The sequence below is a fragment of the Hemitrygon akajei genome, chromosome 1 (assembly GCF_048418815.1).
Source record: "Hemitrygon akajei chromosome 1, sHemAka1.3, whole genome shotgun sequence".
Classification (NCBI taxonomy): Eukaryota; Metazoa; Chordata; class Chondrichthyes; order Myliobatiformes; family Dasyatidae; genus Hemitrygon; species Hemitrygon akajei.
In genome coordinates this window covers 187,960,980-187,976,072 of record NC_133124.1, presented here as the reverse complement: position 1 = coordinate 187,976,072, position 15,093 = coordinate 187,960,980, and the positions used below count along the sequence as shown (strand labels likewise).

General features: G+C 43.4%; 1 protein-coding gene across 4 annotated transcripts in view; it reads left to right on the top strand.

The window, feature by feature from the left end:
* The window catches only part of LOC140733384 (FHF complex subunit HOOK interacting protein 2A-like), a 75,607-nt gene that overhangs the window by 58,206 nt on the left and 2,308 nt on the right, over window positions 1–15,093 (top strand). For all 4 annotated transcript variants that reach the window (XM_073056664.1, XM_073056646.1, XM_073056656.1 and 1 more), the window contains 4 exons: window positions 3,640–3,730; window positions 5,706–5,846; window positions 8,488–8,628; window positions 9,231–9,331. In XM_073056664.1, coding sequence (XP_072912765.1) covers window positions 3,640–3,730; window positions 5,706–5,846; window positions 8,488–8,628; window positions 9,231–9,331 — 474 coding nt within the window. The remainder of the gene's footprint in view (window positions 1–3,639; window positions 3,731–5,705; window positions 5,847–8,487; window positions 8,629–9,230; window positions 9,332–15,093) is intronic.

The following is a 15,093-nucleotide window of genomic DNA, read 5'->3' as shown; positions in this document are numbered from 1 at the left end:
CTGCAGTGACTCTGGCTTTGTGACTGTGGACTCACCTTCACGAGTTTCAGTTCTGAATGCTATTTGCTTACTTTTATTGTTTGCACAATTTTTTTTGCTGCACACTGGGTGTTTGTCAAAGCCTTGGATAAAGTGGATGTGGAAAGGATGTTTCCTGGAGTGGGTGAGTCTAGGACCAGGGGGCACAGTTTCAGAATAGAAGGACAGTGTTTTAAAACAAAGATACCAGAGGTTCGTGAACCTGCGTAATTCATTGCCACAGATGGCTGTGGAGGCTAAATCATTGGGTATATTTAAAGCAGAGATTGATGGGTTCATGATTACTCAGAGTACTAAAGGTTATAGGGAAAAAGCAGGAGAATGGGGTTGAGCGGGATAATAAATCAGCCATGATGAAATGGTGGAGCAGACTCAATGGGTCAAATGACCTAATACTGCTCCTATGTCTTATGGTCTTATATGGGATGGGATTCTCATTGTTTAGTCATTCACATTGTTCATTGCACTGGCTGTACATTCTCTGTGTGTTTGTGTCTCATTTTAGCTGTCATACAACAAACTCCTCTGCACTAAACTATGAGAAATAGCACTTTCATTGCCTATTTTGCGATATGTTGATAAGTTTTATGATGCAATTATATTTTAAAAGATTTTGACATAATGTGTATATCATAACTATTTTCTCTCCCATGTTTACTTATAATTATTTGTATTCTGACTTTATAGTGTATCTGCTTATTTTGAGAGTTTAAAACAGATGATATTAGAAAAAGTTCAAAGTTGAAAGTCAATTTATTGTCAAAGTCCATATAAGCCATATAAGAAACCCGGAGATTCATTTTCTTGTGGACATATTCAGTAAATCATCGGCAAACTTGAATATGGCATTGGAGCTGTGCTTAGCCTCACAGTCATAAGTAAAAAGTGAGTAGAGCAGGAGACTAAGCACACAGCCTCGTGGTGTACCTGTGCTGATGGAGATTGTGGAGGAGATGGTGTTGGCAATCCGAACTGACTGGCGTCTGCTAGTGAGAAAATCTAGGATCCAATTGTATAAGGAGGTATTGAGGCCAAGGTATTTGAGCTTATGGATTAGTTTTGAGGGGATGATGGTATTGAATGCTGAGTTGTAGTTGATAAAGAGCATCCTAATGTATGTATCTTTGCTGTCCAGATGTTCCAGGGTTGAGTGAAGAACCAATGAGATGGCATCTGCTGTGGACTTGTTGCTCTGGTAGGCAAATTGGAGCAGATCCAAGTCGCTTCTCAGGCAGCAGTTCATATGTTTCATCACCAGCCTTTCAAAACAGTTCATCTCTGTGGATGTATCTGCTACTGGGCAATAATCATTGAGACAGGTTACTACAGTCTTCTAAGCACCAATGTATTTGAAGTTTGCTTGAAGCAGACTACAGAAGTGAGAAGCTGAAGATCTCAGTGAACACTCCCGCCAGTTGATCAGTACAGGTTGTTAGTACTTGGCCAGGTACCTCATCTGGTCCACTTGCTTTTCATGGATTCACCCTCCTGAAGGCTGCCAGCACATTGGCCTCAAGATTGAGATCGTCAGGGGCTACGGGAGTTCAAGATGGCTCCTCCATGTTTTAACGGTCAAAAGGAGCATAGAAGACATTGAGCGCATCTGGAAGTGAATTGGTTGATTGGAGTTTAGTTTGGAATTGCCACTTCGCCCGTGAGAAGGCTTTCCAGACATCGTACCTGAACCTCTTTTAACTTGCTTGGTCCCCAGACCTAAGTGCTTCTGATCTGGCCCTCAGCAGATTGTGGGTCTCATGATTCATCAAGGGCTTCTGGTTGGGGAAGACTCAATGATTTTGTGGGGACGCACTCATCTACATCTGTGACAACCAGAATTAGAGTCAGATTTGATATCACTGGCATATGTCATGAAATTTGTTAACTTTATGGCAGCAGTACAATGAAATACATGATAAAAATAGAGAGAAATCTGTTACATTGAGTGTGTGTGTGTGTGTGTGTGTGTGTGTATGTATGTATATATATATATATATATCTCAAATAGTTAGTTAAAATAAGTAATGCAAAAAAAAACTAGTAAAAAAAGTAGTGAGGTAGTGTCCATAGGTTCAATGTCCATTTAGAAATTGGATGGCAGAAGGGAAGAAGCTGTTCCTAAATTACTGAGTGTGTGCCTTCAGAATTCTGTACCTCCTTCCCGATGGTATCAGTGAGAAGAGGCCATGTCCTGGGTGATGGGGGTCCTTAATGATGGACGCTGCCTTCCTGAGGCACTGCTCCTTGGGATGTCTTGGATGCTACAGAGGCGAGTGCCCATCATGGAGCTGACCAATCTTACAAGTTTCTGCAACGCATTTTGATCTTGTTTAGTACCCCCCCCCCCCCCATACCAGGTGGGCATAATGCTCCTCATGGTACATTTGTAGAAGTTTTTGAGTGTTATTGTTGACAAACCAAATCTCCTCAAACTCCTAATGAAATATAGGCACTGTCTTTCCTTCATAGTGTATTCATTCAGATCCACAGTTGAGTCCTTGAACATGGCCTGGTCCACCAACTGGAAGCAATCCCATCGCAGCTCCTCTGCCTCACATGACCATCTCCTTGTTGTCGTAACCTCTGGAACTTTGCAGATAGGAGAAGGACAGTCAAGTGATCCAATTTACCAAAAAGCGGTCATGGAACAGTAGGCATTCCTTATCTTAGTCTAACAGTGTGTTGAAATTTCTGGTATTACAGGTTATATGCTGATGGTAATTGGGCAGGGTTTTCTTCAACCAAGCTTGTTTGAAATCCCCAACTATGATTTGAAGTGCATCGAGATGGACTGTTCCTTGTCTGGAGATGGTATCATGCAGTAGCTCAAGTACTTGATTATAGTCAGCCACTGGTGATGTGTAAACTGCTGTCAGGATTATGGAGGAAAACTCCCTAGGTAAATAGAACGGATAGGATTTGACCATTAGGTATTCAAGGTCGGGGGACACAAGTTCGCCAAAACTACCATGTTGGAGCATCACTGAGAGTTTTATCATGAAACACACACCTCCACCTTTTGCCTTTTCCAAATCGGCAGTTTGGTCCATTCTGTAAATTGAGAAGCCTTCAGGTCTAATCGCTGTATCTAGAGTGCTGGGAGAAAGCCACGTCTCATTCAGACATAGAACACAACAATCTCTCATTTCCCTCTGATGCATCAATCTTGTCCTCAGGTTCTCAATTTTGTTCTCCAGCAACTGCACGTTTGCTAACAAGATGCCGGGTAGCGAGGGCCTCATCCCTCTGCGTTTCAGCCTGGCTTCGAATTCCCCCCCCACCCCACCCCCTTCTGCCTCGCTTCCACCAGGGTGGTAATCCTCTTAGAGACAAAGTTCCTGCTTGGTCCACCAGGCCCTTCGTAAGGTCATGAAATCTGTGGATCATTAAACACATTACTTAAAGGGAAATAGCATGCTGCAAATTGCAGTGAGAGTAATTTAATGTCATTATAATTGAGCCATGATGTGTACAAACTGGATGCTGTATTTCTAATATTGTATAGTGTAAGTGTACTTCAGTGGCTGTGGAGTGTTCTGTGTTCCTGAAAGATAAGTGGAAAATGCTGAGTAACTACAAATCTCATTTTCATTTGTGTTCCAGCTTTCTTTGTCTTGTTCCTGATGCAGTAAAAACATCACATCTTGTGACAGGATCTGGCTATGACACTTATCTTGTGGATGCTCATCAACTGGTAAGACAACTGTTGTATTCCTCACATCAGATGTCACGATGAAAAAGGCGCCCACATGACAGATGCTTCTTTCTCTGCAAACACCCAACCTCTGCAAGATCTTGCTTAAATGTTCCAAAATTTGCGTCTACCCCAGTTCAGGACCAGTTGTATCCCTTCCCATAACCATTTTAAAATTAATTGAGTTATGGACAGTAAACCCAACATGCTTGCTAATAGACACTTGCTGTAGCTCATTTCTCAGGAGAAGATCTAGTGTTGCACCATCTCTAGTAGTTCCATCTATGTATTGATAAAGGAATCTTTCTTGGACACATTTGATAATAATTTATACTCCATCCAAGCCTTTTGTACTATTGCTGGCTTGGTCGATGTTAGGGAAGTTAAAATCTCCCTTTTATACTGTCCTGGTATGTTTGTAATCTGTCTACATATCTTCTGCTCCAGTTCCAGTGACTTCTGCAGGGTGTATAATGAGTCCTGTCAGCGTGACAACCTTCTTTCTTTTTCTAAGTTGCACCAATATGATCTCAGTGGATGATCCCCCAAGAATATCCTCTCTAAGGACCTTTGTATCTTCTTCCATCAAAAACGCCACTCCCCCTCCTATTTTAGCTGCCCCCTGCCCCCCCCCCCCCCCCGTAGAACCTTTACCTGGAATCTGCCTCCATTACTGCCCTTGGTACATTCTGAGTTTTGACAAAGAGCCAGCAACACAAAGTGTTGACCATTTCTCTCCCCACAGATGCTGCCCAGCTTGCTGTGTTTTTCTAGCATTCTCTTCACTCCTTGTGCTTAAAGAAAAGTTTTTCTGAGCTTAATATCTAGATGCCAGAATCACAGTTAATTATTGATGTCTTGGAGTCAGCCTAAGAACATACTGTATATCAATCAGTATACGGAGGCAGACTGAACCCTGCACTAACCCTGTGCAATGTCCAACTGACCCAGCCTGTACAAGTGCTGTTACCCCATGACTCCACCAGGGACTGGTACCCCTTCTCCATGACCAGCAGACCAGGCTGGGGTCTTGATATGCCACACAGATCAGGCTCCAGCAGTGTCCTGTTGCTCAGATCAAAGCTCCACTGTCTGTGCCTTGTCCCTGGTTCCACCTCTGTTCAACCCCTGATTCAGCCTCACCTCACCGTGGGCCCAGGCTTTCCTGACACTGCCATTTCGACTCATGCCAGAGCCACATCCCCTCGTTTGAGGTCTGTGGTCCTTGGACCAGGCAGCTGGAGGGAACGCTGCAGCCCAGTCCCACCTGTCTGCTTCCAGAAACTGAGGATCCACTGTGCCCTTCCTGTACTTCCACTGAACTTCTTGCTGTTCTGTCTACCCTTCCCAATCGCACACCCTCACTGCCTCCTCCCATTATCCCTACCTTCTCCCCTCGTCGCACACATCCCCCACTATCCTTCAGCCCTCCATCATCCCACTCCTCCCAATCACCATTGTACACCCTCTCCCTCATCCAACATTCCCCCACCATGCTAGAACCACCAGCCACGACCTAACACCTTCTCCCCTATTCCACACACCCCCATTGTGTCAGAACACCCACAACCCCTGTGCCTCGACCCCAAATACCGTTCCACAACCTCCCCATCCCACACTCACCCCTACCATGCCCTCTCTCTCACCCTCCCATACCACACACTCCTCCTCACCCCCCTCCTACAGAACCCCATTGTGCCACTCACTCCCCGCCATAGTATGCCCTTACCCCATACCCCAGTGTCCCATAACGTTTCCCCAGCCCCACACACCACACACTCTCAGTTTCACACCCTTTACCCCCATTCCACACCCATTCACTGTGGGTTTTCCTCACTGTCCCACACCCTCCCTCTACCCCACTCACCACCATCCCACATTTACCCCCAATACTGTGCCACCCCCTCTCCCCTCCCTCCCCCACTGTGGCCCACTGCCCAGGGCGGCCTGGGCTACATTGATGTGTGCTCTGCAGTTCCAGGGGTGCTGGGCCAATGTCAGAGGCTGGAAGTGGCCAGCTGACTGCCATTCCTTGACAAGCCATCCACCGGTGCTATTCTATGAAGGAGACTTCCTGAAGATGCTGTTTGACAGGATGACGCAGATCTTGCACCAGGTAATTTACAACAGAATGGAAAGGACCGCACAGCACTGGTTGTCATTTCTTCCTGGAGAGAGGGAGCACAATGCAGGAGTTCTCCCAACTCTGAATCACACGCCCATGGATCCAGGTCCCATTCTGAAACTTCAGCTGAGGTAGTGCTAGACTTCCAGGGCATGGGGTCTGAGGCCTGTAGTACCTTTGGAGGACAGTACTGCAGAGTTATTAAACTGATAGAGTTGGGTTCCATACTATTAGAATTGGGAATGCTGCATCTCGAATAGACATTTTCCATCAGACTCCATTTTCCTTCAGTGGGTGTCAGAAACCCTCCAGCATCATTTAGGTGGAGTGCCCTGCAGTGTCCTGGCCAATGTCTACTTAACCAGGCCATCATCTTATCGCTGTCCTTGGGCAACTTGGCTGCTGCTTTTTCTACAGTTATAACAGTGCTAACTGTTCACGGGCAATGTATTAGCACTGACTGCTAATGAGAGTGAGTGAGTGAGTGAATGAGTCAGGGTTGATCATGGATGTTGCATCCTAGCTGTCTAGATACACAAGTCTTGGCAGTATGACATGGAGAGCAAGCTGAGCCCAAGTAGCAACCCCCTCCACACCTAAAGGAATGGCAAAGACCGATACAGTTTGGCACCAGCAGAGTTACAGGAGTTCCCAGTCAGCGTTGAGCTCAATGTAGGACTTCCTTAGGGACTCCAGCTCCAGATTTTACCCTCAGGGTTTACTCCCAAAGCCTTCCCCGTCAGCAGGTATAGGGCAAGGCAGTGGAGGTTTTAGATCAGAGTTTTCCTTCTCCTGGATGAGCCTCTGACAACCAAGTCCAGCTCCTGGCCTTCACGTGTGGCTTACTTACTCAGTCCAGTGAAACCGTTTCTACTGACAGGAGAAGGGGAAAAGGCAGTCACTTTCAGCAGATGGGGACTTGTCAGCCATGGTTGGCTCATGAGAAAGAGGAGTAAATGGGTCACTCATGGAGTGCTGTCGTGGGCAGTAGCGATTTACGATCAATATTAATGATTGAAGGTAACGTGTTTATATTTTGCTAACATTACAAAATTGATGAGAATGAAAACAGATATAAATCAGGAGCACAAGTAAGTATTCTCCGTGCATCTGTTTGAGTACAGTGCACCAAAAGGAAGTTGCTTGCCACAATCCAGGGTAAAGCAGCCCACTTGATTGGTATTCATACACCCAATACTCCTTGCAGTAAAGGTCAATAGTTTCCACTTGTGCTGATGTGTTAGACATTATGTAGTCCCAATTCATTTAAATGTTCTTTGCACTTTCATTCTCCTTTCCAAAGTGTTTTTCTCCTTCCTTCGAGCATAAAAGAGCAAAGCACAATATACCTCAGGAACAGGTGCATTCTCGCATTCTCCTCTCAATTCGGTGTCATCTGCAAATTTGAAAATGTAATATCGCATTTTGTGAATAACTGGGCTGGGCACTGATGCTGTGGCACCTGGGAAAGATCCATTCAATCCCACTGCTTCCTGTCAGTCAAACAATTCCAAAACCATGTCATTCTTGGGGATGTCCATTAACTTAAGTGGGTTCTTATCAAAAGGGATGGGTAAAACATTCTGATCTGACCAGTGACGCTGACGTCCCATAAATAAAAATACTTAATGGATTAAGGAAGTTGACAGATGGACCATGATGGAGGGAAATGGGATTCATGGACAGATAACATGTTGTACACACAGTGAGCTCTAGGATGTTCTAGTTTTGACTGGGGAGGTAAATTATAAGCAGGGTTCAAGAGCTTGAGATTGAGGAAGACAGAGAGGTTGTGGAAAGCATTGGATGGAGAAGCTAGACTGGACTGCCAACACAGATGCCTTGTGCAAGAAGGCACAGAGTCGACTGTACTTCCTTAGAAGGTTGGCGTCATTCAATGTCTGTAGTGAGATGCTGAAGATGTTCTATAGGTCAGTTGTGGAGAGCGCCCTCTTCTTTGTGGTGGCGTGTTGGGGAGGAAGCATTAAGAAGAGGGACGCCTCACGTCTTAATAAGCTGGTAAGGAAGGCGGGCTCTGTCGTGGGCAAAGTACTGGAGAGTTTAACATCGGTAGCTGAGCGAAGGGCGCTGAGTAGGCTACGGTCAATTATGGAAAACCCTGAACATACTCTACATAGCACCATCCAGAGACAGAGAAGCAGTTTCAGCAACAGTTTGCTATCAATGCAATGCTCCTCAGACAGGATGAAGAGATCAATACTCCCCAATGCCATTCGGCTTTACAATTCAACCGCCAGGAGTAAGATATGTTAAAGTGCCGGGGTTAGGATTCAATGTATTTAAGTAAACTACTTAAGAACTTTTTAAAAGCTATTATTAATGCTTTTTGAGAGGGTGATTTTAGATGCATATCATATTTTGACTGAGTTAAGTATTGTATGTAATTAGTTTTGCTACAATAAGTGTATGGGACATTGGAAAAATGTTGAATTTCCCCATGGGGATGAATAAAGTATCTATCTATCTATCTATCTAAAGGTAGTGACTAGTAAATAATCCTGAACTGAGGGTGAAATGCTTAGCAAGCTTGTACTGAATGCTTTTTGCTTTTGTACTTAAATAGGAATTCTTGATTGTATTGAAGATTACAGCCTAATAATTTTTATTTCAGCCGTATGACCTGAATTTGCAGATAACGTCTGTGATTTCAAAAGTTGCACTCTTCCCTCATCCGCACCTCCATGAGTATTTGCTGGATCCGTTTATTAACCTGGTTCCCGGCTGCAGGTCTCTCTTCTCTATCATTGTCCGAGTGAGTATTCACATTACATAAATTGAATGAAAGGTCAATATCAGGAAGAGCTAAGTGGCTGGACTACAGAACAGGGATAGCTGTGAGTGAATGGATAGAGGATTAATGAAAATATTCTGATAGGTTGAACGTTGAATCAGTTTTAATGCTGCAGTGGAAACAAGAGCCAGGGCCTTCTAAATATGGCAATAAGTAGCTTCTGAACTTGGCTTCAGTTTATAAAGAATGAAGGAGAGCTGTAATAATTTGCAAAGTCTTTATGCATGAACGGGCAGCCTATTGCCTCTAGTACCAGGCTGATAATGGAAGCAAACTGGCAATGTCAGAACTTGCTTTTTTCCAGTTGTCAAAACAAACATTATTGTAAAAATGCCTCTGGAAATCTTGTCCTAACACTGCTTCTGGGTCTGGCCCATGAGAGTCTGGTCCCAACCAGCTGTGCTGATTTTTCATAGCCTTTGAAGTGGTTTGACTGGCCTATCATTGCAGTAGATGCTCACTGTGGAGTGGTCATGGCCTGAGAATGACCTGGTGTAAGCACTCAAGGAGAGTGTATTAAACTCTTTCCTTAATCAGTCTCGTATTCACTCTTCACTTCTCAGGTAATTGGTGATCTCATGCAGAGGATACAGAGAATCCCACAGTTTGATAACAAGTTACTTCTCCTCAGAAGGCAGCTGATGGGATTAGAACCTGAAGACATGTAAGTTGACTAGTCATTCAGTGTTTAGTTATATTAAGCCTTTCCTGTTCTCTGTTAAAGCAGGTTTACTGTTCATTCTTTGTAGAACAGTAAGATGGTGGAGGAGTTAGTGGAACAACAATTTCAGACAGATCAAATTTTAACACTGAAGTTGGGAATTTAAGTTCAGTATCAAAATGAAACTACTTAATATTTTAAAAAGTTAATTCCTCTGGAGAATGCAGTTTGCTCCCTTATATCACTGCAGACTCACTGACACGAGTGATTTCAGATTTTTGAAGTACCCAGGATGTATATCAGATAGTGCTAGGCAATAACTGCTGGGTTTGAGGGTGACATCAGATCCATTCACTGCAGGAGATTCAGTCTTCTTCAGCTGCCCTATGGCAGCTCCCTTCCATTATAAATAAGGATGGTCACATAATATTCAATTCCATTTTAGTTCAAAGTACATTTATTATCAAAATATGTATATTTTATACAACCTTGAGAGTTGTCTGCTCACAGGCAGCCACACCGCTCATCCCTTCATTGTTTGCGGTGTTAGTTTACCACAGAAAAGGGGTTATTTATAAAGTATTTAGTTGTATTTCTTTCTTTTTATGAGTCACCAGTAAGTACCCATCTTCAGTAGCACCATCGTAAACCATAAGTTTAAACCTTAAATCTTAAACCACAAAAGAGTCAGGCCATGATTATGTGCAAATGTTAGACAAGAACTGATAGATGGTGAGTACAGTTTGTGCTGTCTGACAATTTGTGCACCCACCTAACTTTACCGTTCAATGCCATTGCTCTTGCCGAGCCCCCTTTCCCCGTCCACTGATGCACCATGAAACAGGCCCTACAACTCGGCCATCCATGCCGATCAAGTTGCCTCTATGGGCTAATCTGTTTGCTTGTGTTTAGCACACATCCCCCTAAATATTTTTGATTCAAGTATCTGTCCAAATGTCTTTTAGACATTGTAATTGTACCCACCTCTATCACTTCCACTGACAGCTCATTCCACATATCCACCAGCCTCTCAGACCCCTTTAAATCTTTCCCTCTCACCTTAAACCTATGCCCTCTAGTAACCCTCACCCTTGGAAAATACTGTGACCATTCACACCATCAACACCCCTCACATGTCCTTATATACCTGTAAAAGGTCAGCCTCTTAGCTCCTGGGAAAAAAAACAGCTTATCCAATCTCTCCTTATAACGTAAGTCCCCAAATCACAGCAACATCCTTGTGAATGATCTACACCCTTTCTGTCGTAATGACTTCCTTCCTGTAGCTGGTAACCAAAACTGCACACAATGTTCCGAGCGTGGTTCCACCATTGTCTTGTGACATAATGCTACAATATTTGCCCTGACCAATGAAGGCAAGCATGCCAAATGCCTTCTTCACCAGCCAGTCTGCCTGTGTCAGCATTTTCAGGGAACCATTCCTGCAGGGACTTGCCGCTTACTGTACAAGTTGTGCCCTGGTTTAACTAACCAAAAGGCATCACCTCAGAATTGGAGTCGGAGTTATGTCTTGTGAAACTTGTTGCATTACAGCAGCAGTACAGTGCAGATTTTAAAAAATGCAATAAATTACTTACTAAATAAAAATAATGCGATAAAAATGAACACTAAAGTAGATCTCCCTGGATTCAAGGACTGTTCAGAAATCTGATGGCAGAGGGGAAGACGTGTTCCCAAATCATTAAGTGTGGGTGTAACACCCCCAACTGGTGGTAGTAACAGGAAAGCATGGCCAGATGGTGAGGGCCCTTGGTGATAAATGCTGCCTTCTTGAGGCACTGCATCGTGAAGGTGTTCTCGGCAGGGAGGGTTGTGCCCATGATGGAACTGGCTGAGTCTACAACCTTCTGCAGCCTCCGATCCTGTGCAATGGAGTGTCCGTACCAAGTGGTGATGCAGTCAGTTAGAATGCTCTCCACCACATATGTAGAAATTTGTAAGAGTCACTGGTGACTCTCCTAAAGGATTAGAGACACTCCTCTAACGAAGTAGGTTTGCCTTCATTATCATTGCATCAGGTCCAGGAACCTGAAGCTGCCCATCCTGTCCACGGTGACGATTGATGAGTGTTCTCCCAACTTCTGCAATCAATTCCTTGGTCTTGCAGACATTGAATGAGGTTGTTGTCATTTCATGCTGCCGCCTGAAATTCTACCAACCACAGTGGTGTCATTGGCCACACAGTCTTGAGTATAGAGAGTGGAACAGTGGGCATGCGTCTTTCAGGTGCACCTTTGTTGTCTGTCAGCAAGGAGATAATGTTGTTAACGATCTGTACTGATTATGGTCTCCCAATAAGTTATTTGAAGGTACAAATGGTTGTAAAGAGGATCACTTTTGAAGCTTGGTGATTACTACTTAGGAATGATGCTGTTGAACACCAGGGTGTAATCAATAAACAGCAGCTTGGGTTTGTGGACCGTTTTGTAGTTGTTTAGATGCTCCAGAATAGATAGCCAGAAAAACTGCATCCCCTGTAGACCGGTTGGGGCAGTAGGCAAATCGCAATAGCTTGCTCAGACAGGAGTTAATTCTGTCAAAACCAATCTCTCGAAGTACGTCATTACAGTAGATATGAGTGCTACCAGGCAGTATTAAAAGCAGATCACCCTTCACAGACTTTGTATTCATACAAGTTAAATTCCATTTGCCATTCCTTGGCCCACTTGATCTCTGCAATTTCCTTATGTTCATTGCTCTGAGTCCCTTAGAAAAGTCCAGCGCAGGAACAGGCCCTTCAGCCCATCTAATCCATGTTGAAACCATTTAAACTGCCTACTCTCTTCAACCTGCACCAGGACCATAGCTCTCCATACCCCTACCCGCCATGTACCTATCATAACTTCACTTAAACGTTTAAATCAAACTTGCATGAACCACTTGTGCTGGCAGCACGTTCCATACTTTCACGACCCTCTGAGTGAAGAAGATTCCCCTCATGTTCCCCTTAAACTTTTCACCTTTCATCCATAACCTTTGGTTATAGTCCCACACAACCTCAGTAGAAAAAGCCTGTTTGCATTTACCCTATCTATACTCTTCATAAGTTTGTATATCTTTATCAAATTTCCTCTCAATCTTCTATGTTCTAAGGAATAAAGTACTAACTGATTAATTTTTTCCTTATAACTCTGGTCCTCTAGTCCCCTAGTCCCAGCAACATCCTTGTTAAATTTCTCTGTACTCTTTCAACCTTATTTACATCTTCCCTGTAGGTAGGTGACACAAACTGCACACAATACTCCAAATGTTGATTGGCAGCATTTGTAAGCTTAAAATGGGAGCACAGGAATTTGAAACTATACTTGATTTTAAATTCAGGCTAGACAACGGGGTGACCCGTTGGGGCACCCTTTGAGAGAAAGGTAGTGCACTCTGATGTGACCAGAATGAACATTAAATTTTCCTTAGTGCTATTGGTATTGCTTTGCTTTGGAAATTGAAGAATGAAAACCAGTTTATTAAAGAAGAAAGACGCGTAGCAAGGCAAATATAGCTCCTCCTCGTTTAACGAAGGTCACTTCTGATGGCAACATTTCTGGCTGATCTGCCACCCTTGTGCCTCTAGTTGTCATTCTGGAGTCGTGCAGTCCTTTCATGTGCCGTCTATTCATCTCTTCTGCTGTTTGTTCTTTGTCTCTGATCATGGAGATGTGCATTTCTCAGCTCCTTTGTCTCTTCCTCTCCTCCTTCTGTGCCTATTGTTGTCATTCTGGAGACGTGCATGCCTCTCCTCCTCTGTCTCTTCATCCCTTATCTTTTTATCCTGACTCTTTGATCCCGGAGTTGTGTGGCCCTGACCTCATCCGAACCTTGTTCTCTCCCTCTCCTTGCTGCTTCCCGACGTTTGGTGTCATCTCTTGCCCATAATGTCCCCCTTCTCCTTCCACGCAGCATAATTAGGCTGACCATAGTTTGTTTTTTACCCTAATGCTGGATGGAAGATATGAAGCAGTAATACCAAAGGAAGCTAATTATTCTTGATTATGTGGTTGGCGCTGTCCTAAATGGACGTGATATCGTCACCGCTGTCCTTTGACTGCAGCAAAGGGTTTTATGTGTGTCTCGAAGTTTGTCATTACGGGTTACGGGATGTTATGTCATGCTAAATTTAGAGACGATCCGATGTTCAGTTTTTGAATCTAGTCAAGACTTTTATACATTGTGGGGACTATTTTTGAGTTATTTTCAAAACTTTTGATTTATTGTAAAAGTACAGATGGTGGCTAATAATATATTTTATTATATGTTAAGGTTTTTTCTCCCTTTTTTTCTTGCTTTTCCTAACAACTCTGACTTTGGTAGTGGGTTTAGATTTTTTTTCTGCATACCAAATTTTTTATATTTCAATATTATGATTTAATTTTTATGAATACAAGGTTTTGTGATTGTAACTGTATTTTAATACAATGTATTTGGTACTTTTTTCGACTTATATCTTCTTGTACCCTGTATTCCTTTATGCAGAAACTGATAAAAAATATTGAAAGAGAAGTATGTCATTACAATAAGATTTAATGATCGCTTATTGATGGGTGGCAGTTAGATCTGTCCCAATCCTGCACATGCTGATGGTGATATGTGACCGCTCGAAATAGAACTGCCCTGCCCTTTTGCTCCGGTTGGTGTCGCTGCTGAAGCTGGCCGTGCGCGTGCGTCATGGTGTCGCGTCCCTATTTCCATGATGGCGGATCAGCTCTTGGGTGAAAGCGGGGCTGTTGATTTTGGCGAATGAGCAATTTTATACAAATATATAACCCTGAATGAACTTTGCCTGCATTCTGTAAGTTAGCGCATTTTGTCGATTTAGCCAAAAAAAGTGCCACTGTAATGCACCATTTGCGCTAACTGGAGGTCACAGACAGACAAACAGAGCATGAGAGTTTTAGTAGTACCGTAGATTCCGGACTACAGAGCGCACCTGATTAAAAGCCGCTGGCTCTAATTTTAGAAATAAAATCAATTTTTTAATTGTAAAGGCCGCATCGGATTTTAGGCCGCACCGGATTTTCGGCCGCAGGTGTCCCACGTTGTAATATGAGATATTTACACAGAAAGATATTACACGTGAGGATTTTTTTAACTTTTAATTAAATCCATATGGTAACAAAAACAAATACATATTGCAAATGCTTTTTTTCGAACCGTGCCCGTACGCGGCTACTTTTAAATATACGTTGCGTATACTTCTTTACTGAACAACATTCCAATATCTCCTAACGACTGGTAAAAAATATATATATTGCAGCCTACCAGGAAAAGTTATTGATCACCTTTAACTTAAAAGCAGCGTTCGCTCAGATCCAAAGCCGCTCGCGTAATGCGCTCCCTCCCTCCGTCCCGTTTCATCGCAAACCGGCATTTAAAAGCAGAGTTCGCTCAGATCCAAAGCCGCTCGCGTAATGCGCACCCTCCCTCCGTCCCGTTTCATCGCAAACCGGCATTTTCCCACAAGACACTGCAAAACCGGGTGTGACGTCATAGCATCCCGCGATGTAGTACAGAAAACAAATATAGTTAAAACTCTTCTAACTTTAACTAGAAAATGAATTACTAAGCGAAAATATTATAAACTAAGTAACTGCCATAAGGCAGCACAATGCTTCGAGTGTTTTCCATGTTGATGAGGGTGAGTACAAATGACTGATTTACAATAATTTAATTGTGAAAGTGCACTTGATTTATCGTACAATTTCATTGGACCTCTGTGAACTACTCATCAATTTTATTGGTCTACTGTTATG